Source organism: Rhineura floridana, chromosome 7, assembly GCF_030035675.1.
Source record: "Rhineura floridana isolate rRhiFlo1 chromosome 7, rRhiFlo1.hap2, whole genome shotgun sequence".
In the NCBI taxonomy this organism is placed as follows: domain Eukaryota; kingdom Metazoa; phylum Chordata; class Lepidosauria; order Squamata; family Rhineuridae; genus Rhineura; species Rhineura floridana.
In genome coordinates this window covers 149,038,242-149,063,645 of record NC_084486.1, presented here as the reverse complement: position 1 = coordinate 149,063,645, position 25,404 = coordinate 149,038,242, and the positions used below count along the sequence as shown (strand labels likewise).

General features: G+C 44.6%; 1 protein-coding gene across 1 annotated transcript in view; it reads left to right on the top strand.

Moving 5' to 3' along the window:
- The window catches only part of B3GNT7 (UDP-GlcNAc:betaGal beta-1,3-N-acetylglucosaminyltransferase 7), a 49,447-nt gene extending 34,544 nt beyond the window's left edge, over positions 1-14,903 (top strand). Inside the window, exon 2 of the mRNA XM_061637749.1 lies at positions 12,164-14,903. Within this exon, the coding sequence (XP_061493733.1) occupies positions 12,164-13,355 (1,192 nt within the window). The 3' untranslated portion in view covers positions 13,356-14,903. The remainder of the gene's footprint in view (positions 1-12,163) is intronic.
- Positions 14,904-25,404: the final 10,501 nt, after the last annotated feature.

Sequence of the window (25,404 nt, the reverse complement as noted above, 5' to 3'; positions counted from 1 at the left end):
TAATCGCCAAATTGAAAACAGGCAAAGCACCTGGGTTGGATAATATTCCATCCCAGTTCTTTAAAACTAATGTTGACTGGTGGGCGCTGGTTCTAGCTACCTTATTTACATGTATTGATTCTGACATTGTTATTTCAGATGATTGGGGACTGGCAATAATTATTCCAATTTTTAAAAAAAGGTACTGGATCTGACCTGGCCAATTATAGACCGATTAGCTTGTTAAATACTATCAGCAAGATTTATGCCAGCCACCTAAGCGATAAACTCCAAACGTGGATGGAACAAGAAAACATTCTAGTAAAAGAGCAGGCGGGATTTAGAGCTGGCCGTTCTACGATGGATCATGGTCTTGTTTTATACCATCTGATAGAAAAATATAGAACGTCCCCTGGAGGAGCCCTCTATAAGCATTTATCGAATTTAAATCAGCCTTTGATTTGATACCCAGACACAAACTTTGGGAAAAATTAGAGTCCACTAATATTGATAGACGCCTGCTTGCCCTAATACGCTGGTTATATGAATCCACCTATTTATGTATTAGATGCAATAGAGCTGGTCATCTATCCAAGTCCACCCCAACCTTTAAAGGTGTTAAACAGGCATGCATTTTGACACCCACGTTGTTTAATTTATACATCAACTCCTTGGTTAAAATTTTATCACCTATAGGAACTCATTGTCCCAGTTTGTCTAAGAGGCCTCTGTCCATCCTCGTATATGCCGATGATGTTGTCCTTCTTTCGCTGACTTCCATTGGGCTGAGATGACTATTGAGCGCCCTTGCTAGCTACTGCAAAAAAGAGCTCCTGGAAATTAACTATGACAAATCAAAAGTCATGGTTTTTACCAGGAGAAGATTAAAACATCGCTGGCAGATCATTGATCATCCTATAGAGCAGGTCTCATCTTTTAGAAACCTTGGGATGATATTTAATTCCTCAGGATCATGGCGACCCCAAATAAAAAATGCTACCGCCAACGCACACAGAACTGCAAAGGCATTCCTTTCTTTTTATTACAACAAAGGAAGACAGCATGTTCCTTCTGCTATTCAGATTTTTGTGGCCAAAGTAATTGCCCAACTACTATATGGTGCCCAAATAGGTACTTATAATAATTACACGCCCTTCGAAATAGTTCAAACAAAATGTTTGAGATCGATTTTCGGCATTCCATCTTGTGTCCCCAATTCCATTCTACGCCTAGAAGCGGGGCTCATTACGATGGAGGCCCGCATATGGTTGCTCAAGCTCAAACTATGGCTAAAACTGCTGTTTGTACCTGTGGGATTGGCCCCATTAACACTAACCGATGTTTTCTGCTCAAAATGGAAAAAGTCCTTAACAACTAAATGACTATCTCTAGGGTTCTCCCTCCCTATGATCTTGACACTGGGCTTCTCCAAAGCAAAATCCCTTATTTTCCAACTAATTTACGACATGGAATTACAAACCCATTTAACCAAGCGACAGCATATCCCGACTTCAGGTATAATACAAGGTTATTTGCTCAGGCTCATTATTTGTTTAATCTGACTGTCCCTAAACTTAAGATGGCGTTTACCCTAGCAAAATTTAATATATTACCATCGGCACTTCTGGAGGGTAGGTTTAAAAAAATCAATTACGCTGAGCGGTTATGTTCTTGTGATAATGATGCAGTGGAGTCGGTTAGTCATGTTCTACTCTACTGCCCTTTTTATCATGACCTCTGAACTCCTTTAATTACTCCAATTTTGCAAAGAATTTCTGCTAGAGATGAAACCTTTTATGTGGATCATCTCCTGTCTGACCATATTTCTTTTGTAACAGCTAAGGTAGCCAGCTTCTGTGCTGCCGCCATCCGTTCCAGAAAGTCTTTGGTAGCCTCTTAACTCGCTTAAGATTTTCACTGGCCTTTCCATTTATAGAGTATAATCTCCCTGAGCTGTTCCTGGCGATGCCTGCCCTCTAAATTATCTTAGGGAAACCAATGTGCCTCTTGGTGCTGTTGCTTCTAGCCAGACTATAAATCCTTACTTTTGCTGAAACGTCAAGCATAATTTTAAGATTTTTTTTAAAAAAAGAATTATTTTTATTAATAGAAGTACTTGGTCTTTTAAAGTTGTATTTTAATGATAAATGACATTTGTATAATTATATTAATGTTGTTTGGTGTATGACTGTAATAAAAACTTTACTTGCTTATATAAGCATGACTGTTAAAGATGTTTGTCATTTACACAACCTGTAAAGATATTTATAGTGCAATCCTATGTTTGTTTACTCAGAACCTTTTGTGGCATTCCAAATGCAGCTGCACCACAGATTGATATCACAGCATCTGTTACAGCATGGCCAATGGCCAAGGGTGATGAGAGAGGCCAACAGGCAAGGGTCTCTCCCAGGTCTACCTGGAGGTGCCATTGGGGATTGACCCAGAGACCCTCTGCATGTAAAACAGGTGCTCTACCACTGAGCGACGGCCCTTCTGAAAACACATTTTTGAGTGCCAGTCCTTAACATAGCAGAAATGACACCAACAGCAGGCCCGGGGGAGCCCCACATTTTGCAGTAGTACAAGGAGAACTTTAAAAAACTCTAAAGGTGCAGCCCCCTTCCCAAAAGAGAATATCCTACCACAACAAAGACTGAGGCTGCTGTTGACGCTACAGAACACAGAGTGTCCATTATGGAAAAGGTCAGAAAAGTGGGGGAGGGGGGGCTGCTTGTTTTAAAACAGTTGCATTTTTTGCCAGTTTGTTTGCAGGCCCAGTCCAAGGTGCTCACGTCAGTGTTTAAAGCCCTAAAGGACTTAGATCGCAAATATCTGAAAGGCCGCCTCCTTCCCTACAGACCCTCCCAGGTGTTGAGATCACCAAAGGGGACCCTTTTCCAGTTCATTGTACAACTTTTGGAGAATGCTGAAGATGCACCAGGCCTTCGACACATGAGATGTATATTTTTTAGGACCCACCTTATTTTCTGTGATGTTGTTTAGGTTTGGAGGAAGGTCCTTACCTCAGTGGTAGTGCATCTGCCTTGCATGCAGAAGGACCCAGGTTCTAATCCATTGCATATCCAGACTGGTTGTATCCTGCCTGAAAACGTGGACAGCCTCTGCCAGTCAGTGTAGACAGTACTGAGCTAGATGGACCAATGATCTGACTCGGTGTAAAAGGCAGCTCTCCACACCTTAACGTGGTGAGGGGGATTGAGAGTGCTGAAGAAACTGAGAGCAATGCTGTCAGGAGTCTAGACCAAGAGGCTAGACTCCTAGCAGGGGCACCCAAGGCGGAATGGTCAAGACACCAGACTAAGATGCATCCAGACTCAGTCCTCCTTGAACCCTCAAGATCTGAACAACTTTCGCCCAGTCTCAAATGTGCCATTCTTAGGCAAGGCAGTTGAGCGGGTGGTGGCTAAACAGCTGCAAGTGCACCTCTTTCTTGGGTCCTATGGGGCTCGTTGAAACAAATACTGCAAACACAATTACAATGTTTGTTTTATATATATATATATTTAAACAATAACTGAAAGGAACATAACACCATGTATGCCAACAGAATATATAATATATCTTCTTAACATAATAATCTCCAAAGTCCAATGCATTCAGCAAGACATAAATGAAGAAGTTGCTTGCAGAAAGTCCAGTAGAGAAAATTTGGAAATTTCCAAATTGCAAACTTCAAAGCCCTAAATAAAATATAATTTAAATTCAAATACATAAAGCCACAAAAGAATTAATTTACTCTTCCATCCCCTTTACACACATAATTGTAAAACCCCATTACCTAATTCAAGGTGACAAGGGCCTAGTCCTTACTCCCTGGCATTAACAGCTCCTTTTCTCTTCAGCTTCCTCACGGTTTGTACTCAACTCCTTAATACAATCCTTCCATAAGGTTTCTCCACCCACTGGACCAAACCAATATAACCCATAGGGGTTACACAAGCACACTTGGAAGAAACGGATTATCTGGATCCATTTCAGTCGGGCTTCAGACCGGGACATGGGACTGAAACAGCCTTGGTCGCCTTGGTAGATGATATGAGAAGGGCGTGGGATAGAGGCGAAGGCACCTTCCTTGTCCTCATCGATCTCTCAGTGGCTTTTGATACCGTCGACCACGCTATCCTCTTGGATCGCCTGCAGAGGTTAGGTATTGGGGGCACTGTATTGCAGTGGTTCCATTCCTTCCTCTCTGGGAGATACCAAAGAGTAGCATTGGAGGAAGAGGTTTCAGATCCCTGGCCCCTCACTTGTGGGGTGCCACAGGGTTCTATCCTTTCTCCAATGCTCTTTAACATCTATATAAAGCCGCTGGGAGCAATCATCAGGAGATCTGGGCTGCAATGTCATCAGTATGCGGATGACACGCAGCTCTATCTCTCATTTAAATCTTCACCAAGGTTGGCTGTGGAAACCCTGTCCAAGTGTCTGGAGTCGGTGAGTGGCTGGATGGGAAGGAATAAGTTGAAGCTGAATCCTGACAAAACCGAGGTGCTGTTTGTGGGAGACAAGGGAAGGCTGGGAGATATAGACCTGGTGCTTAACGGGGTACGATTGCCCTTGAAAGACCAGGTCCGTAGCCTGGGGGTCATTCTTGACTCCCAACTGTCTATGGAGGCTCAAGTTTCAGCTGTGAGCCGGGCAGCTCTGTATCAACTCCATCTGACATGGAGGCTACGCCCCTACCTTCCCAATCATCTGCTCCCACCGGTGGTACATGCCCTGATCACCACTCGCCTAGACTACTGTAATGCACTCTACGTGGGGTTACCCTTGAAAACGGTTCAGAAATTACAGCTGGTACAGAATGCAGCGGCGTGTCTGATTGCAGGCAGCCGCCATAGAGATCACATCACTCCTGTGTTGAAGGAGTTGCATTGGTTACCGGTTGTGTACCAAACCCAATTCAAGGTGTTGGTTTTAACCTTTAAAACCCTATATGGTTGTGGCCCAGCCTATCTGAAGGAGCGCCTCCAGCATCGACAGGGATGCCGCTCAACAAGATCGACCTCAGAGGGCCTTCTCTGGATCCCACCAGTCAAAATAGCTAGGCTGGTGAGGACTCGAGAGAGGGCCTTCTCAATAGTGGCCCCCACCCTCTGGAACTCTCTTCCGGGTGATATACGCCATGCCCCGTCTATAATGAGCTTCCGCAGGACCCTGAAAACTTGGCTTTTTAGGCGGGCATTTGAGAAGGGCTAGGCTAGTTTTTTACTGTTTTTAAATTTTAATTGTTTTATATACTGTTTTTATCTTGTACGTCGCCCAGAGTGGCTGGACAACCAGCCAGATGGGCGACTAATAAATTTAATAGTAAATAAATAAATAAATAGAGGAAGGCAATGGTAAACCACCTCTGAATACCTCTTACCACAAAAATCCTATGAACAGAGTATCCAAAATGCAACACGAGATAGTGCTGGAAGATGAGACCCCCCAGGTCAGAAGGCACTCAACAAGCTACTGGGGAAGAACAAAGGACAAGTACGAGTAGCGCTGTGACTAATGATGCAGCTGGGTCAAAGCTGAAAGGAAGCCCAAAGGCTGATGCGCACAGATGTGAAAGGAGAGTCTGGAGCTGCATATTCCATAAAGGAAGCCACAGACCTGAACTTACAAGATTTGAACAGAGTGGTTCATGACAGATGTTCTTGGAGGTCACTGATTCATAGGGTGGCCATAAGTCGTGGTTGACTTGGAGGCACATAACAACAACAACAAAAACTATGTTCCTAATGAACCTTGGTTAAATCTTGCAAGGTGGTGCTTGTGTTGAGATACTGGGAAGAGGAATCTCTCTATTTCAGAGGAGCAGAGAATGTGTGGCAGTTGCAAAGTGAAAAACTCCAGTTTCTGTCTGGGCAAAGTGTTGGGAGGTGTTGCTTCCCAATCTCCACAGTGGGCTTATTCAATGCAACAAGCATCAAAGAGCCCTAAGGATGAATCCTCCATTCCTCCCTCTCCGCCTACCACACCCCACCCCACCCTACCCCGGTATTCCTTGGAGGGGAGAATGTTCTCTGTAGATCCCAAGCCCTGACGGCTGGCTAGCAAAACAGACCTCTTTCTATTCAGGGAAGGCCCCACTCAGCAAACAGAAACTTGACTGCTGTGTTTTTCTCTGACGGTTGCAAAAAGGTGGAGAGAGCCCAGGTGACTGGAATGTGGGGGATTTGGAAACTGGAGGAGGAGGTGGTATAAACTGGTGGAAATTGGACACCACCCTGGGTAGAACTTCAGCTTTTACTAATGGAATGAATTTCAGCTGCTGATGTTTCTCACGGCCACTGCTAGGATGTCTCAGACTGGGTAGAAAGTACTGAGTACTGTAATGATTCACCAGGAGTTTTGGACAGTTAGATTCCCTCACTGAAAGGACATGTGCCTTGCAGGCTCCCGGGTTCCTTCTTGTGAGTCTCTCCTTCTGTGTTTTTAATTAAAGGAATTAAGTATCTTCAAGTCTGCATGCCGCCCTGGGCTCCTGCTGGGTGGAAGGGAGGGATATAAATCTAATAAATAAATAAATAATATTTTTTTGTTGTTATGTGCCCTCAAGTCAATTATGACTTATGACAACCCTATGAATCAGTGACTTCCAAGAGCATGTCATGAACCACCCTGTTCAGATCTTGTAAGTTCAGGTCTGTGGCTTCCTTTATGGAATCAACCCATCTCTTGTTTGCTCTTCCTCTTTTTCTCCTCCCTTCCGTTTTTCCCAGCATTATGGTCTTTTTTTAGTGAATCGTGTCTTATTATGTGTCCAGAGTATGATAACCTCAGTTTCATCATTTTAGCTTCTAGTGATAGTTCTGGTTCAATTTGTTCTAACACCCAATTATTTGTCTTTTTTGCAGTCCATGGTATGCGCAAATCTCTCCTCCAACACCACATTTAAAATGAGTTGATTTTTCTTTTATCGTCTTTTTTCACTGTCCAACGTTCACATCCATGCATGGAGAGGATCGTTCAGACCACGGTATTCCCGATCTGAATTATAATAATAATAATAATAATAATAATAGCCACTCAAGCCTGTCTGTAGCTTCTCCCTAATCTGATTTCTTGGAAGCCCCGGTGAAGGAAAGGCACCTGGCAGAAGCCCAGTGGCGGCATCCCCTTCCTTATTAGAACTTCATGTAGGTTATGTTTACACAGGCCTGGCACTAAAAAATAGGTTTGGGGGCTAAGGGTGCAGTTGCTACAGACACCTCCCACACACCCACACCACTGCCTTCACTCTGCTGCTTTATTTATATACTGTTTAATTAAAACAAAAAAAATCTAAGTCAGGGGTGGAGAGTCTTTTTCAGCCCTAGGGCCACATTCCCTTCCGGTCAGTCTTCCAGGGGCCACGTGTCAGTGGCAGATGGGTTCAGGTGTCACGTGTGGGCCATGGTTGGGGTAGTGTCTGGAAGCCCTACCCCAAAGGTCTCTACTGGCTGCTACAGCTCCTCAGCAAAACTTCTGGAGCTGAGAGGAGAGGTCTGAAGAGAGGTTCTGAGCCCCTTTGGGTGCAAGAGCTTACAATGTATTTAGGAATCCTGATTTATTCCACCTTGCTAAGAGATTCTAAGCATGTCCACCCCAAACGCATGTAGAAACCCGCCACCTGCCCTTCAGACCTTCCGTCTCATCCTGGAAATATCTGACGTGGAGCCAGGCCAGCGCACATGATGCAGACGTGGGGAGCATGTCTTGCACAAGGAGGCCAAGGGCAAGATTACACCCGTTTCCTATTCCATGTACCGAAGCCAATTTTAAGAATGAGTGCCTGAGCTTGCTGTACCCCTTCCTCCCTGCCCACCTGTTTTTCCTTGTGTGTCATGCCTTTGAGAACGTAAGCCAGCAGGCAGGGACTGTCTTAACCACTGATCTTCATGAGCCGCTCTGAGAGGCTGTTTGGCTAGAGTGTGGAGTAAAAATGCTGTCAGAGTGAGGCATCTGGATTGGCAGTTGAATTTCAAGATGGGTGAGGGCCTTAGATTAGTTTAGGGGGAATGTCTGTGGGGCTTGGAAGGGTGCAGGTACTGTCGCTGCCCTCAGCACCTGCTGCCTGAACCAATTGCTTCACTTTGCCTAACAGTAGAGCCGGCCCCGGTCTTACAAGCACTGCCCCTCCCCACTAGCCTAGCTTGCACTTTGCCAGGAATACTGTACCTGCAGAAGGCTATAAATGTACGTAGGTACGAACAGAGCTAATAAATCTAATGATTACTTTGTTTTATCTCAAGCATTTTTATAGCCTGCTTTCCAGGTATAACGAACCCTCTCCAAGAGGTTTATGGTAAGATTAGATTGAAACATTTATAAATAATTAAAAGAATAAGAAAAAGCAGTGCTTGGTGGGGGGACTTTTCTGAGAGCCAGATAAAACCATCATTATATGGCTGCCTGAAGAAACTGGGTAATTTTGATAAAACACTAAGCGAGCTATAGTTCGTGGAAACGCGTCTAGATAGTTTCATCTATATTGATACCTTTTCTGGGTACACTTGGTAAGATTTTTGACTTGCTTTTTATGTTTTTGAAAGCTGTCGTTCAAATGAATATATCAGAAGTTGTTAAAATAAACATTTATTATATGGTATGATAGCACTCTTCAAGTACATGAAAGGTTGTCACACAGAGGAGGGCCAGGATCTCTTCTCTATCGTCCCAGAGTGCAGGACATGGAATAATGGGCTCAAGTTGCAGGAAGCCAGATTTCAACTGGACATCAGGAAAAACTTCCTAACTGTTAGAGCCATACAACAATGGAACCAATTACCTAGTGAGGTAGTGGGCTCTCCGACACTGGAGGCATTCAAGAGGCAGCTGGACAGCCATCTGTCGGGAATGCTTTGATTTGGATTCCTGCACTGAGCAGGGGGTTGGACTCGATGGCCTTAGAGGCCCCTTCCAACTCTACCATTTTACAAACATTCTGTATAAGAACAGCCGAAGTTTGCAATCTATATTAATTCATCCACCAATTATATTTTTAGCCTGCCCTTTCTTTAGGAAGATCAGTGCAGTATGGTATTGTTATTGTCATTATTATTTTGATTTCTTCCCCACCTTTAAAAATACAATATTAAAAACAGCTTAAAACAAAATACAGTCAAGAGAAAAGGGGGATCCTCAAAACACAAGTCTCTGGTGTCTTAGGCCAGGGTAAAGAAGTGCCTCTTGAGCTTCATAAGGAAGGTGACAGATGCATCTCTGGGGGTGGGGAGTCCCACAATTTAGGGACTGCCACAGAGGTTGCCTTCTTCCAGGGCGGTGTAGCTGCCGAGACGGCCCCCCTGCCAATCTCAACCTCCCCAAGAGGGTCTGTAGGCATGGAGGCGGCCTTTCAGATATTTGGGGCCTAAATCTTTCAGGGCTTCCAGGACTAATGCGTGTAGGTCTCTGGTGATGACTTTCTGGCAATGGCCTCGTCTCTCTGTGCCTTGCACTTGTGGCTGCATGGGGGTGGGAGGGTTGTTTTGTTATTGTGTTTTGTGGTATGATATATGTACTTCTGTTTTTAAACAATGTTGTATGTCGCTTGGAGACCTTTGGGTAACAAGCAGCACTGTAGTGGCAAATTCAGAAGTGCAGGGTCCCTTCATGGTAGTCAGGCCAACACCCCTTTTTTTTGCTGCTGGGTTGAGAATAAATTCCTTGTTAATGCCTTCTCCCACAACAACAGACATCCCTAGGAGCCAATAAGCACGAAAGAGGAGAGTGTTAGCTACTGAGAAGAGTCTTCTCGGCGGCTCACTTACCTCCTTTCACTCTGATTGCCTCCATTCAGCACGAAAGGACAAGGAAGCAAGTTAGAAGACTCTTTTCAGCAGCTAACACTCTTCCCCTTTCATGCTGATTGGCTCACAGGATGCTGGAGACATTGGGACCCTGCTCCTAAAAGAAAGTAAGGGGTCTAAGACCCCTTGAGACCCTAGATGACTACATCCCTGGTAAAAAAGGGACAAATAAATCCAATAAATGATTATGATGAGACCCAGCACCTTCGTTCCTTCGTAGAGAGCCCTGAGATGGAGGGAAGGAGGGGGGTCTCATCTCATGGGGGTTAGGGACTTGTCTCTTGCTCTCAACAAGCCCTCTCTCACAGGCAGAGAGCTCCGAGGAAGGTTGGGGGGGTGTTCCTCTCTTACCTTGCAGTAAGGAAGGTCAGAAGCTGGGAAAGAGACTTGCACAGATGCTACATCTTTCCAAAATGGCATAAAGGAAGGACTGACCTTGCTCTTTTCTACCTCTGTCTGTGCCAGCCCAGAGGCCGTATGCGTGTGTGTGTGTGTGTGTGTGTGTGAGAGAGAGAGAGAGAGAGAGAAGAGTTGGTGGCAACCACAAATAATAAACAAGCCTATCCATGCTTTGGGATCTTTGGGGGGGGTGCATCTTCCCCGTATTCCACTGTCGGGACAAGCTTGTTATGGCGTGATGTGGGATAGAGCCTTCTGTCTTACGACGCTCCTCTATGGAATGACTATGCCTAGAACTGACATTTATCATTTTGGCACCAGGTTAAGAGTTATCTATGTACTCAGGCTAAGGACAGAATATGGAGAAACCGATTGGTTCCCAATCAGAAAGGGTGTGACACAGCGGTGTATTTTATCACCCAATTTGTTTAATCTATGTGCAGAACCAAAGCTTGGAAAAGTTACTTTTTTGAACTACAACTCCCATCAGCCCAATACAGTGGCCATGCTGGCTGGGGCTGATGGGAGTTGTAGTTCAAAAAGTAACTTTTCCAAGCTCTGCGCAGAACATATCATACGGAAAGCAGGATTGGACCAAGATGAAAGAGGTGTGAAAATTGGAGGGAGAAATATAAATAATTTAAGATATGCAGACGATACTATACTCTTAGCAGAAACCAGTAATGATTTGAAATGAATGCTGATGAGGAAAGCACAAAAGCAGGACTACAGCTGAACGTCAAAAAGACTAAAGTAATGACAACAGAAGATTTATGCACCTTTAAAGTTGACAATGAGGACATTGAACTTGTCAACAATACCTCGGCACAGTCATTAACCAAAATAGAGACAATAGTCAAGAAATCAGAAGAAGGCTAGGACTGGGGAGGGCACCTGTGAGGGAACTAGAAAAGGTCCTCAAATGCAAAGATGTATCCCTGAACACTAAAGTCAGGGTCATTCAGACCATGGTATTCCTGACGTCTATGTATGGATGTGAAAGTTGGACAGTGAAAAAAGCGGATAAGAGAAAAATCAGCTCATTTGAAATGTGTTGGAGGAGAGCTTTGCGCATACCATGGACTGCAAAAAAGACAGAACAAATTAAACCAGAACTGTCACTAGAAGCTAAAATGATGAAACTGAGGTTATCATACTTTGGACACATCATGAGAAGGCACAATTCACTATAGAAGACCATAATGCTGGGAAAAACAGAAGGGAGTAGAAAAAGAGGAAGACCAAACAAGAGATGGATTGATTCCATAAAGGAAGCCACAGACCTGAACTGACAAGATCTGAAGAGGGTGGTTTATAAAAGGTGCTCTTGGAGGTCACTGATTCATAGGGCTGCCATAAGTCATAATCGACTTGAAGGCACATAACATCAACAAATGTACTCAGGCATAAGCTGGTTCAGCTTTAAGCTGCTCTGATATTTTTAAAGCTACTTTATTCTTTTGGGATATATTCTTTTTGGGATATACCGCTTGGTTGTAAAAAACAACAACTCTTAAGTGGTTTATAAAATATTTTAGCATGTAGCTATTTTAAAAAAGATGTTGGCTGTCTTTGTTTTGCCCTGGTGTCTTTATTAAGGGCATATGATATATATTCTTAATGAAATAAATAAGTAATGGTAGCATCCAAGAGAAATTCCTTTTCTTCTTCCTCATGAGCTGCTTCCCCCCAAATTTGTTCCAGAGTATCCCTCAACCTTTTGAAGTAGGTTTTAATGGTATGGGGGTGGGTGGGATGCAGGGGTGGGGGAGGAGAGGAAGGGGACATTCTGTTGCCCATGTGAAAGTCAGTTGGGGCGAGTGGAATATCAGTGTTGGTGACAACCCAGGATGTCTGACCACTAAACCCAGCCAAGATCTGTAAATCCCTGTATCCACTGCTGGCTCTCAGTTGCAAAGGGAGGAGTTGAGTTGTCCTTAGCCTTGATTGTTTCTTTTGCTTTCCTCTTGCCATAGGAAGAAAACCCTCTACAAAAGTGTCCTCCTGTCCTTTGTGCTGGTGGTCACGGTAGCCGTGTTGCAGAGGGGCATGGCTCCCAACCAATTCTTTCAGGGCCAGCAACAGAAAGAACGTCTTGCCGAAGAGTCTGTAAATGCGCAGAAAAGGGACAGAGTTATCTCCGATGCCAACCATTTCTGGAAGAAGCAGAGTGTCGTTACCAAGGCTTCAGAAGCGGCAGAGAAGCCGGAGAAATCTTGGGATGTTACCACTATCAACTGTACGGCCAACCAAAATTTCAGCAAGGACAACTGGTTCAAAGGGCTGGAGCCAAACTTCCGGCAATTTATGTTGTACCGGCATTGCAGGTACTTCCCCATCCTTATCAACCACCCAGAGAAGTGCAGCGGTGACATCTACCTGCTGATCGTGGTGAAGTCTATCATCACCCAGCATGACCGCAGGGAGGCCATCCGCAGGACTTGGGGCCAAGAGAAAGAGATGGATGGCCAGAAGATCCGGACCCTCTTCCTCTTGGGAGTGGCCTCCAAGGAGGAGGAGCGGGCGAATTACCAAAAGCTCTTGGATTATGAGAATCGCATCTATGGGGACATCTTACAGTGGGATTTCTTGGACAGCTTTTTCAACCTCACCCTTAAGGAAGTGCATTTCCTCAAGTGGTTCAATACCTACTGTGACAACGTCCAATACATCTTCAAGGGTGACGACGACGTCTTTGTGAGCCCAGATAACATTGTGGAGTTCCTGCAGGATCAGAAGCCGGGCGACCTATTTGTGGGCGATGTTCTCTTCAAGGCCCGGCCCATTCGCAAGAAGGAGAACAAGTATTACATCCCTGCTGCCTTGTACAACAAGAACACCTACCCGCCGTATGCCGGCGGTGGCGGTTTTGTTATGAACGGCCCTCTGGCCAAGAAGCTCCACAAAGTCTCGGAAACCCTGGAGCTGTATCCCATCGACGATGTGTTCTTGGGCATGTGCTTGGAGGTCCTTAAGGTGACGCCTGTGGCTCACGGTGGCTTCAAGACGTTTGGCATTGTGAGAAACAAGAACAGCAAAATGAACAAGGACCCCTGCTTCTACCAGAACATGCTGGTGGTTCATAAACTCCTTCCCCTGGAGCTGCTCACCATGTGGGATTTGGTCCGCAGTAACTTAACGTGCTCTAGAAAACTGCAGATCCTTTAGCACTCCCTGTGGGAGAAGCTTAAGGGGGAGAAATTGGTTGCTGAGAGTCATGGGTGAAATTCCAGCATCCTTGTTTCCAGCAGTGTTGAAGGAGGAACCATATTGAAGGGGGTGGAGTTATTGGTGGAAAGAGGCTCTGGAAAGTGAGGGGTTTTGTGGGCGGAGGAGGGTATTTTACTTGCTCCCCTTTTGCTGGGGTTTTTGGGGAGGTTGCAGAAAGGATCTGACAAAGATGGTCAGAAATTGCTAACGGGGGAAAATGTGGGAAAGAGATGGAACCAGCTGTGCTTGGGGGAAGCCCTGGAGATTCTGCCACCAGCGTTCTTGGGGAGGTGCAGGAATGATCCATGGTGTGACCAGACCAAAGTCGGGCAGAGATGCCCTTTTGTTTTGATTTTGTTCTTTCGTGGCGTGCTTTTCAGCCGAGGGCTGGCCCCAAAGCTAAGACACAGCCCTGTGTGTGCATTTATGCATGTGTGAATGTGCGTGTGTGTGTGTGTGAGAGAAGTTTAAAACTGCATGGAATGAATTTTGAATCAACACTTGAAGTAAAAACGCTAAGATACCCCTCCTACTTTCCCCTCCTTGCCATCTGAAGGTGCTCCAAGAAACAGAACAGGGTGTTTTTTTTTTTAGTCACTGTGTGTTTTTTAAATCGCTGTTTGTGGTGGGAGATGGCTCTGCTAAAATGTCAACACATGTTTGCCTCCCTGTCTGGAGGCACCCAGCTTCATTTTACCTACAGGCATCCCTTTATGAGAAAAAGATCATGTTCATCTACCTCTCTCTGCAAACTGCGTAATGCTCTCTTGCAGACTCTGCAACCTCTTGCCCTCCAGATGTTTGGATGTAGTCCAAAACATCTGTCGGACACAAGGTTGGCAAAGGCTGTTCTGGTGAACCTCTACCATCTGCAAACTGAGGCTGATTTTTTTAGAAAAACAAAACAGAAGTGCCACCATAAGGGGTGAAAGATTATTGTATTTTCCCCGCTCTTTGCGGTGAAAACGAAACCCATCCACAAATTATCTTCCAGTGTGTGTGTGTGTGTGGGGAATCAACAGATCTCTCTCTCTCTCTCTCTGCTAGTTATTTCTGTTTTACCACACGTGGGATATTTAATTTTAAAAAGACAATTTATTGCTGAATAATGCATTGTCCAGCTGGTGGGGGGAGTTTTCCCTGTGAATCAGAAATCTGTAAACCTGACAATAAGCTTGCTATATGACAAGTCTGTTCAAATGAGAGCTGTCCAGCTGTGCCCAAACCCTGCATTTCTGCTTTTATTTTATTTTTCTGTTCCCCAAGTGTGAACAAATGGTTTATTCCTCAGAATGTGAGCTTGGGTTCCAGGGTAGGTTTGAGCTGCGTTTTCAGGGCAAGGTGCATACAGCCTATCCCAGGACCTAGAGCCAGCTCTCTTATTCGGAAGAGTGTACATTGGGCACCATGTGCCTGTTTGGTAAAGATTACTAGGTGGGCAATGGCTTTCTTTCCCCAAACACAGAAACTGGGGTGGGATGTGAAATAAATGAAATATGACTGAAATGGCAGTGTTTACCTCCTAGAGCAATTCTTTCTAGAGCAATAACAGTCTTTGCAACTCTGTGTTGGTGATGTCAATAGAGATGGATTGGAGTCAAAGGAGGTTTGGTCTGAACATGTGGCAAACTGATGTGGTAGAGTCCTGCTCTTTATAGAATGGATTGCTGCACACATCTACAGGCTGAGGAGAATACCATGTCCATTCTGTCTGAAAAATGAGGAACAGTCCTGGGCTTATAGCAGGTTTTGAGAACTTTTGGCCCTCCAGATGTTGCAGAACTACAAATCCCATCATTCCTAGCCATTGGCCAGGCTTGCTGGGGCTTGTAGGAGTTGTGGTTCAGTAAGATCTGGAGGGCCAAAGGTTCCCCATATCTGGATTATAGAACAGACTGTTCCACTTCAGCCTGCAAGTGTTTGTTTTACTGTCCTCTTACATTTACAGGAATGGCCCCAGGGATGGTGGTGGTGGTAGAGATAAGAGACCTGACCGAAGGCTTCTCTGCTGTGAATCCTACTTTTACTGCATACATGTTTTCTGAGTGAAAAACACAGACTCAGGAAAAGTATTCTTTCCTGGGTTACAAAGCAGAGTTTCACAGCTAAAGTGTTTCTCAACATTTCTGGTAGTCTCCTTGTATGGTCGGAACAACAAGTGCCCAGTTCTGATGCCCTACAATTGCATCACTTTAAAAAAAACAAAAAAACCAGAGTAACTGCTCTCAGTTCTCTCTAGAAGTAGTGGGAGTTTTGGTGAGGGTGCTATGAATTCTGTTATAAATCCCTACTCTGTTCCTCCTTGCTGAACGACAGTTCCCAAGCTCCTGTTCCTCAGCCATAGTATAAAATTGCCAGGGGGCGAGGGAATTACTATTAAAAAATAGTTCATGGTGTAGTTGGTAGCAGCTGGTGGCTGCATGTTAGCAGGGCAGTGGAATCCGCTTTGGGTTTTAGTCTGAACTTTCAAGGCGCTGTCCAGAGTGGATTCCATTGCCCCATTGACATGCAGTCACCAGTCGCCACAGCGTGTAGCTTAAGGCATCAGTGATAGCCTCACGCAGAAAGTTGATTAAGGTGCAGCCGGCCCTCTTTTCCTGCCCCCTGTCCAGAGCTGGGTAGGAAGCCTGTGTGATGGTGGTAGCTTACTAAAAAGGAAATATGTTTTCCTAGCACGATGCTTTGCCATCGTCACATGGATGTTATTCCTGTTGTGTTCAGTGGATCCTTCCTGTAAGAAGTGTGCCAAGAGCTCTTAGCATCACTTCTGGAACATGAAAACCAAGTTGCAAAACATTTCACCTTTAGTCCACATGTGACACAATGGCAGTGAAATCCAGAAAAACAAGTGCATGGGGGGGGGGGAGGCCTCAGCCTTGTACACTCGCCCTGCCTCCAGCCACTGATACATTGGCCTTGCATGCAATGTGCATAAATCAGAATCACAGGTGTGGACTCATAGCCACACCAAAGCTTTAAATAAGTGTTTTCCATTCAAATATTTGTTCCCAACATTTATTTGGAAGCTTATCAGGTTCAGCAGCAGGTAATCTTCTCTGAAAAGCTACCTTGTACTCTAACACTGCTTCCCACCCCCACTCCGCCCCACCCAGGCAGCGTAAACCTGCAGGAGGGTATGTTCTAAGGCAGCCTTCGCCACTCTGATGCCCTCACAATGTTTTGGATCACACTTCCCATCAACTTTATCAGGGACAAGTGGACCACAAAGAGAGGGACTAGAACAAGTGCCAACCAGTTGGCAGTGTGATGGGGGCATTTATTTGAGAGATGGCAGGGCCCTGCCTTGCTTATTGGCTGTTCTCAGTATCTAGCTGTATAACTCTTCCCCCTTTCCTTAGCATGGCAGTTGTAGAGATGTTCCAGTTCCCCAATGACAGGGCTGGCTCCAGGAAATGAGGTGGTCCAAGTGCAAGACTTGAGCCAGAGGTTTGAGTGACTTTTATTACTGTGAACTTTTTATTTATGATTTTTTCAAGGGGGAGGGAGAGAGGGATTGCTGCCTTCCCTCTGCAAGAAGTAACTTTTTATTCCTGCCTGGTTTCACTACCAATGGGAACGGCAGGCACGATATCTCATCCAGGGCAGCGCCTGATGACCATCGCTCATGGTGGAACCCTTCTGCAGTCTCTGTTTATGAGAAGACACACTTGCTGCATTCTATGCCTCTTAATTTATATGTGTCTGCAGTATATATCCAAATGTCTATTTATAGCAGATGCTGCCAAATGCTTGGCATGAATGTGGACGTGTGCGGATTTCCCTCTGTGTTGCTTTGACGTAGTGGAGTTGTACATATAAATACCATAGGATTTATGAAAAATGTGTGGTTTCTAAATAAAAGTTTTGTGTTTTAAAAAAAACAAAAAGCATTTTGGTTGCGAATGGGGGGAGTCTCCAAGCAGAAAAGGCAAGCAAAGCTCTCTTCCACTTGGTGTTTGTGTGTGTTCCCTTTATTCACATGCAATAATTCCTTTCCAGCGTCAGGACCCAAAATTTATGCACCCTTTGAAGGAAACCCCCTTTGGTTGTGTAAGATAAAGGCTACACATGTAACAGAATGAAATGATAAACCTGTTTTCCAGCACTTTGGACTGCAGTCAATAGATGTTCTTTAATAAGCCAGTGTGGTGTAGTAGTTAAAGTGTTGGACTATGACCTGGGAGACCAGGGTTCGAATCCCCACACAGCCATGAAGCGCACTGGGTGACCTTGGGCCACTCACTGCCTCTCAGCCTCAGAGGAAGGCAATGGTAAAACCACCTCTGAATACCGCCTACCATGAAAACCCTATTCATAAGGTCGCCATAAGTCGGGATCGACTTGAAGGCAGTCCATTTCCATTGCAATGTTCCCCCAAACCGACACAGACCTCCCCAACCTCCCTTCAAATAGGAAACTGCATGAGTGTTCTGTTTACAGGACATGATTAACTTAGGGGAGCAATTTGAAGTGGTACCATCTCATTGTGCTTCAGGCCGGGAATGTGAGAAGCTGCCTTGTATTGAGTAAGACCAGTGATCCATCTAGCTCAGTATTCTTCGCAAGGACTGACAGCAGCTTTTCAGGGGTTCCGGCACGGTCTCTCCCACCCCTACCTGGAGACCAAACTTTCTGCGTGCAGAACATGCTCTACCACTGAAGTAGAGCCCTTCTCCAAAGAAGAAAAGTCATGCCTGTCTTTGTTTCAGTCTGTCCCAGTAGCTGTGGTTTTAACTGTGGCTCAATCACGTAGATGGTAGCAAGTGGTGGTCTGTGTAGTTGCATGGTATTCAAAACTTTACTTGCTGATACTTGCCCATCAAGCTGTGGTTGATAAGGGCACAAGAACAGGTGCTGGCTGGGTTTGTTTTTGTCTGGGCAGCTGGCAACCCTCTTAATGGCCGTGCTAGGCTTTGCAAGAAGTCTAAATGTGGGTCCTCATTTTTCCCATTTCACTGATGGGGATGAGAAACTGAGACGCGATGTCAGCTCTGCACCGAGACACCAGTGCAGGTGGGGGCTGGAAATTCCTGGGTATTTACCAGGGCGGGAAAGTCCTTAGCTGGCAGCTTGGTCGTAAATCTGCCAGGCTAATGAGGATGAAGAGTGATAAGGGCAAGGGCCTTTCCAAGCTTACGTGCCAAGCCAGAAGTCCAGAAGCAAGGTCAGTAGAGGTCCGGGTTCAGTTGCCATGGGGTCAGTCCGAGATAAGGTTCAGGGAATCTGGAAACACACGAAGCCACGCCTGACGTTGTAGTCAGCAACAAGCTGAACCCAAGGTTTGACTTTTAAGGAGCAGGTTTGTCAGCAGGCGTGAGCCATCAGCGTTTTGGCCTTAAGTGGACAGGCCTGCCTCTCTTCTGCCTGACCTTCTGCTGTCTACGTTCTGCAGGTGAGGGGGGAGCATCCTGTTCACTGGCTGCGTCTGGCTGAAGGGCTTCAGCTGTGTCTGGGGGGCTCTGCAGCTGAGGGGGAGAAGGAGCTGGGTTCTCAGGAGTTTCCTCCATTTCTCCTTCTGGGTCTGCTGCTTCTGGGTCTGCTGCTTCTGGGTCTGCTGCTGTTACTCCCGAGTCATCCTCGTCTGATGAGTCCTCCGATGGGGCCATGACACGCGACAACTAGTCTGAAGCTGCTTATATGAGACTAGTGCAGGAGGATGAAGGTGTCATTATTTTTCTTCCATTTATATCCCACTTTTCTTCTGTCATGGAAACCACGGTGGTGTATATGTAGCTTCTAGGTGGTCACCCCTCCAGGCACTAACCAACACTGGCTCCAGGTCATTGGACAAGACCTCCTCCATAGGCCCTGTTCCCTTAGTGCAGTTGTGGGGAACCTTTGGTTCTCCAGATGTTTGCTGAACCATAACTCCCATCAGTCCCCAGCAATAGGGTTGCCAGGTTCAGGGCTTGAGACTGATCCTGTATCTTTAGGAGAAGAGAAAGTCAGCCACGTGCAGGTTTTCCTGCAGCACTATAATGGGAAAAACCACACGGTGGAATTCTCCGTTCCCCCTGCACAACTTTTAAAGATACAGAAGACCTCTTCGTTGCCAGGCCCAGCCTCCAAGAGGTCTTTTGCATCTTTAAAAGTTGTGCAGGGGGAAGGGAAAATTCCACCGTGTGGTTTTTCCCATTACAGTGTTGCAGGTCCCCTATGCTAGCTTGCAGGCTACAGCAAAGGCAGTGTGACAGACTGGAATTTGATTTAGAGCAGCGGTTCCCACCCCCCCACCCCCACAGACCACTTGAAAATTGCTCAGGGTCTTGGCAGAAGATTTATGATCTTTCTGCATGGTGTAGCCATTGTAATTCTGCAGAGTTCAAATTGTAATACAATAAACATTACAATAGGAGAAATGAAAGAAGCAATAAACAATTAAAAACCAATATGAATATTCAATGCGATGGATGTGCCGTCTCCCATCTTCAACCACAGATCCACAGGGATGTTGGGGACAGCTGGTAATGCAGTGTGGGAACCCAAGATTCAGATCATTTTATTTAGCCAATTTATATATTGCTCTTTGCACAAGCCCCAGGGTGGTTTACCGCAGGTTATAGATGTTAAGATTTTATTTTATAGATTTAAAAAATCCATAAAATTACACAGTCCTTAAAAACATGTGACAGATCACAAAAGAGCAAATTGCTAACAGCAGCAGCAATCAGGTCTCCTCCTGAGTCAGAAGGTGATTAAGGGTCCTGTAGATATTTAGGGGTGTCTTAGCCTGAAGTTTCTACCACCTCCTTTGTAAGTTGCTGTTTATTACTTCTCATCTTCATAATTCAGACATAGCTTCTGCATATTCGGTCTTGGAAGATGTTATGAAAGAAGCAGATCTTTGGGTTGTCATCGGGCAACGCTAAGGGATAGCAGGGGTTTTTTTGTACGTGTGTGTTTTAAGACACTAAAACAGAAAGAAACATTGCCTGGCCAGCCTGAATGAGTAAACAACCAGGTCACACTTTCAGATGAAACTGAGAAGATGAGAAACCAAAAACGAGGAAGATCAATTCAAAAAGTGCCGGGCAAGGAATGTAGCGTTACCTGTTCTGGGCAGGGCTATGGGTTACCGTTTGGCCTGTGCTGGTGACTTCCTGTGCAGCCCAGGGGCACCAGTGGTGCCGTCATGATTTAAGTAATTTGTGAACCACCTTTTACATACCCCTCAAGGCAATTTACAGACCTACCATAAAAGCAGCTAAAACCGTTATAAAAAACAGTGCAGAAGCCCACTGAAGACAGGTGTAAAAACAATACGAAGAGAGATGCTTAAGGCAGAGACCTTATCATCCATGGCCAGCTAGAAAAACTTGTTAAAAAAAAAGTCCCTGTTGCTTCCAGAAAGCACAGGTAGTGGGTGCCTGTTGTATTTCAACAGGGATTTCTGTTCCACAGAGCAGGAGCAACTGTACTGAAAGCCCCACTCTGAGTTGTTGCTCGGGGGGGGGCTTCTTAGGAGTTTAAGGAGTAACTCTCCTGCAGAATGCAGTGAGCTGCTAGGTTGTTTATTATTAAAATTTATTTCCTGCCCTTCCTCCCAGAAGGAGCTCAGGACTGCAAATAAAACACTAAAAACACTCTAAAACTTATTAAAAACAGACTTTAAAATATATTAAAACAAAAATCTTTTTTAAAAAAAATCTTTAAAAAATCTTAAAAAGCAATTCCAGCACAGACGCAGACTGGGATAAGGTCTCTACTTAAAAGGCTTGTTGAAAGAAGGTCTTCAATAGGTGCCAAAAAGATAACAGAGATGGCGCCTGTCTAATATTTAAGGGGAGGGAATTCCATAGGGTAGGTGCCACTACACTAAAGGTCCATTTCCTATGTTGTGAGGAATGGACCTCCTGATGGTATCTGCGGGAGCCTGTCACTTGCAGAGTGCAGTGATCAACTGGGTGTATAAGGAATGAGATGGTCTCTCAAGTTGAGCCACCAACTCCTTTTGTTTGCAGCAACACCCTCTCTCCCCCCTGCCCATTTCTGTCGGGGACCAGGCAGGCGAAACCAGGGATACACATGACCCTAAAGGTAGAATGAAGAGCTTCGTACTTTAAAGCCCAAATCTGCAGGAAAGGAAGCCACGGGCTCTCTCCCGAAGCAAGGAAAGCAAGCGCTTGAACTTCATGCAGATAGTTTTAATTTGGGGAAATAGCCACAGATTATAGGAAGGGCTGCATCTCAGTGGTAGAGCAGTTGCTTTGCATGCAGAAGGTCTCAGGTTTGATCCCTGGCATCTCCAGGGAGGGAAACTTGTCAGCTGCCAGTCAGTGTAGACAATACTGGAGCTAGATGGACCAATGCTTTGACTCAGTAAAAGGCAGCTTCCTATGATCCTATCTACATGGGGCATGGGTTTCATTAGATCTTCAAGCTCTGTTGGAACATCAGTGAGGATGAAGACAAATATTTTCCCTCCTTGCACAGAATGTCAAAGCTGGGATGCATGTGGCAGAAATCACAGAAAAGGCCTTCTGCTGTGTGGTCATCTACCCTGAATAACATGGATCAAGAGATGTGATATACAAAATGAATGACTCTGTGGGTAGAAACACACTCCCTGTTCTTCCGGTTCCACTGAGTCTCCACCTCTCCTAAAAATGGGAGCACATGATGCTACTCAAGCCCCCCCCCCTTTTTACTGTAAAACCTGGTGGGAGCAGCTCCAGTGTGTGTGTATGTGTGTGTTTTAATTCAGCTTCCAAGAGATTTTGCAGCTGATTGGCAGATCAACCTGTTGCCCCTCCAGGTGTGGCCAATGGAAGCACTTTGCTGTAGGCGACTAGCGTGCTCATAGTCTGTTTCCCACCCCTGGATTCTGAAAAGACAGACAGCGTCAATTTGCATTGTTGCTAAGGGATTAGAAGATTAATGTCCAGCCACACTTGAGCAGTCTCCGCCGGGATGGGTTGACCACAGTCACAATGGTTGCCTGAAGAAAGCTTCCCACTGTCAATATGGGCCGTAAATAAATGTAAATGTCGATTCCGACATATGGCGACCCTATGAATAGGGTTTTCATGAGGCTGAGAGGCAGTGACTAGCCCAAGGTCATAGGATAGCCTTTTGTTAAACCGAGAAGATCCTGATGCTTACAGAACACAACACACACCCCAGGCCTAGGAATGCTAACACCAGGGTCAGCGCCAGATTTGAGGGGTGCTTGGACACAGTGCCTCTGAGCCCCCCCTCCCCAAAAAAAGCTAACCAGGGTCAGCAGGGACAAGCAGCAGTATTAACTGGAACTGGCTGGATGCTGGAAAAAGAAGACAAGCGCCACCATCTTCATTTCACTGTTGAGCTGAGAAGAGTTGCAGAGAGGTGTGTGTGTGGGGGGTTCTTATGCTGAGTTTGTCATCATTTAGAGGAAGGTGGGCGACTTCCGGGAAGGGTGACTTAGCCTGTGCCTGCTTTTGAGACGGGCTCCTGCCTCAAAAGAAGCTTATTCAGATATATCAGTCAGATTTTTTCTTTTTTTGACTGATTAAACTTCTCCCGGGTAGGGAGAAACGAAGAGATTAACCTCAAAGCCTATTTTTGTTGGGACGACCAGATCTCATTAATTTATGGGACGAGGTCCAGCCGACGAAGGTGGGACGGATTTTTAACAACAAGCTCTATCTGGAAAAGCGAACGTTCATCTTATCTTCTAAGAGAGAACGCACTAACAGGCAAGCACCCTTCTTTCTATATTTTTCTTTTACTTGACTTAAATTGTTGCTGTTTAAAAGAGATTTGCCAGATTGATCGGTTTTTGACATCTCACTGGGGAGCCATAACTTCTCTCTGCTACTCACTAATTAATAGCTTATCTCTGTTTTTGTTGCAAAAAGCTGTCCTGGATTTGCATTCTAAAGATATACACAGAAGAGGGATTTCTATTCCAGATTTTTATTTTGAAGAATATTATATTGTCTGAGACTACTCTCTTTTTGGTCTATTTTATTTTGACGAATCTGTTTTCTGACGACCGCCATTAATTGTTTCGATCCTGGGAACTGCATTTTGTTTACTTAAGCATGGAGAGATAAGGCTGTCTGCTCTGTTTATACTGTGATGTCACCAAGTTTGGAGTATTAACCCAATTGTTGCTGAAATAAGAAGTGGTTTTCCTATATTTTTCTTTTAAAATGGCAATTAAGAAAGTGGCTGAGAAGCTGGAAATAACTATGTTTCAGAAAATAATGGATGAGATTGAGATAACGAAACAAAACCTGCGACAGGGTTGTAAGGAGCTGAAAATTGAATTGAGTAAAATGAAGCAGGAGATTAAAGATATAGGGGTCCCTGTGAGAGAGGTGACCCTGGAAGGGGTCCCTGTGAGAGAGGAGACCCCGGAGATTGGAACAAACGTGGAACAGGAAAAAGATTTGGAGTCTATGGACTTTAGAAACAAAATTTATTGTTTGGAGACACAGGAGATTAAAGACATAGGGGTCCTTGTGAGAGAGGAGACCCTGGAGACTGGAACAGGGGTCCCTGTGAGAGAGGAGACCCTGGAGACTGGAACAGGGGTCCCTGTGAGAGAGGAGATCCCGGAGATTGGAACAAACGTGGAACAGGAACAAGATTTGGAGTCTATGGACTTTAGAAATAAAATCTATTGTTTGGAACTCAATGTTATCTCTGAAGAAATTAATGAAGATTCTAGAGATAAAGTTATCAATGGCATGGATAATCTTCTGGACTGGAATGATGTGATGGAGCCCAATATAGAGAAAATCTATGGAATTAACTGCAGCCATGTGACAATGGAAAAACTTTTAAGAGATGACCCAGTGTATTTTGAAAAAAAGAACAGAGATATGATTTTACAGCAGTATTTCAGCAACCTATTCAGAATGGATGGCAAGAAAATATTTGGGATAGAGGTAATTCCCATCAGACTCTTACTATATGACTATGGCTTTGACAGCAAGATTATTATGGAATACTGATAATGGAAGATTGGATACTGAAATTACTGGACTTAACAAGACTACTGAAGATGGAAGATGGAAAATGGAACTAATAGGGATAATAGAACAATGGCTACTGAATTTACTGAACCTAACAGATTCTGATGTGATGGATTAATTGAAATGTTTATTTTGACTATGGTTATGACAACAAGATTATCATAATTAGTAATGAGATGGATTAATCGATATGCTTATCTGGAAAAAAAAATTGATAGATATATTTCTTAAAGAATTGAAACCTCTCTTTGACTTTTTGTGGAAAGAATAAAGTAATGTTTATGAGATTTGATGATTAAGTAAGATAACTACTGGAGGAAAGTGATTTTATAATATGACTTAAGAGACAGGATTGTTATATATTATAGACTTATAACTGATTTGATCTTTGACAAATGGGAAGTCAATATTTTACTCTTTATTTTTTATTTTTGTTTTTTTTTTCTTTTTTTCTTTTTGTTTAACTATTTTTGATTTTGTTTTTTGTCTTTGAATGTTTTATGATTTTGTCTTGTATGTTTTATGAAAATCTGAATAAAAATTATTGAAAAAAAAAAAAAATTTAGAGGAAGGTGGGCAACATGACAGAGAGAGGAATATAATATTATGCACGCTGTTGAAAAAGCGGCTAGGGAAAAGTTTGTCTCCTTCTCTCTCAGGGCACTAGAACTTGGGGGCATCCACTGAAGCTGAATGTTGGAAGATTCTGGACAGACAAAAGGAAGAACTTCACACAGCGCACAGTTAAACTGTGGAACTCGCTCCCACAAGAAGCAAGGATGTGCACCAACTTGGATGGCTTTAAAAGAGGACTGGACAAATCCATGGATATAAATGGCTGCTAGCTACAATGGCTCTGCTCTGCTTCCTTTGTATACTAGTTGCTGGAATTGCAAGCAGGGAAGATTCATGTTGAGCTCAGGTCCTGCTTATAGGCGTCCTATGGACTAGGTAGGCCTTTGGCCTAACCTACAGGGCTCTTTTTACATTATAACAATACATCACTAAACCTCAGTGTCTGCACAAGCCTCTCGCCTCGGTCC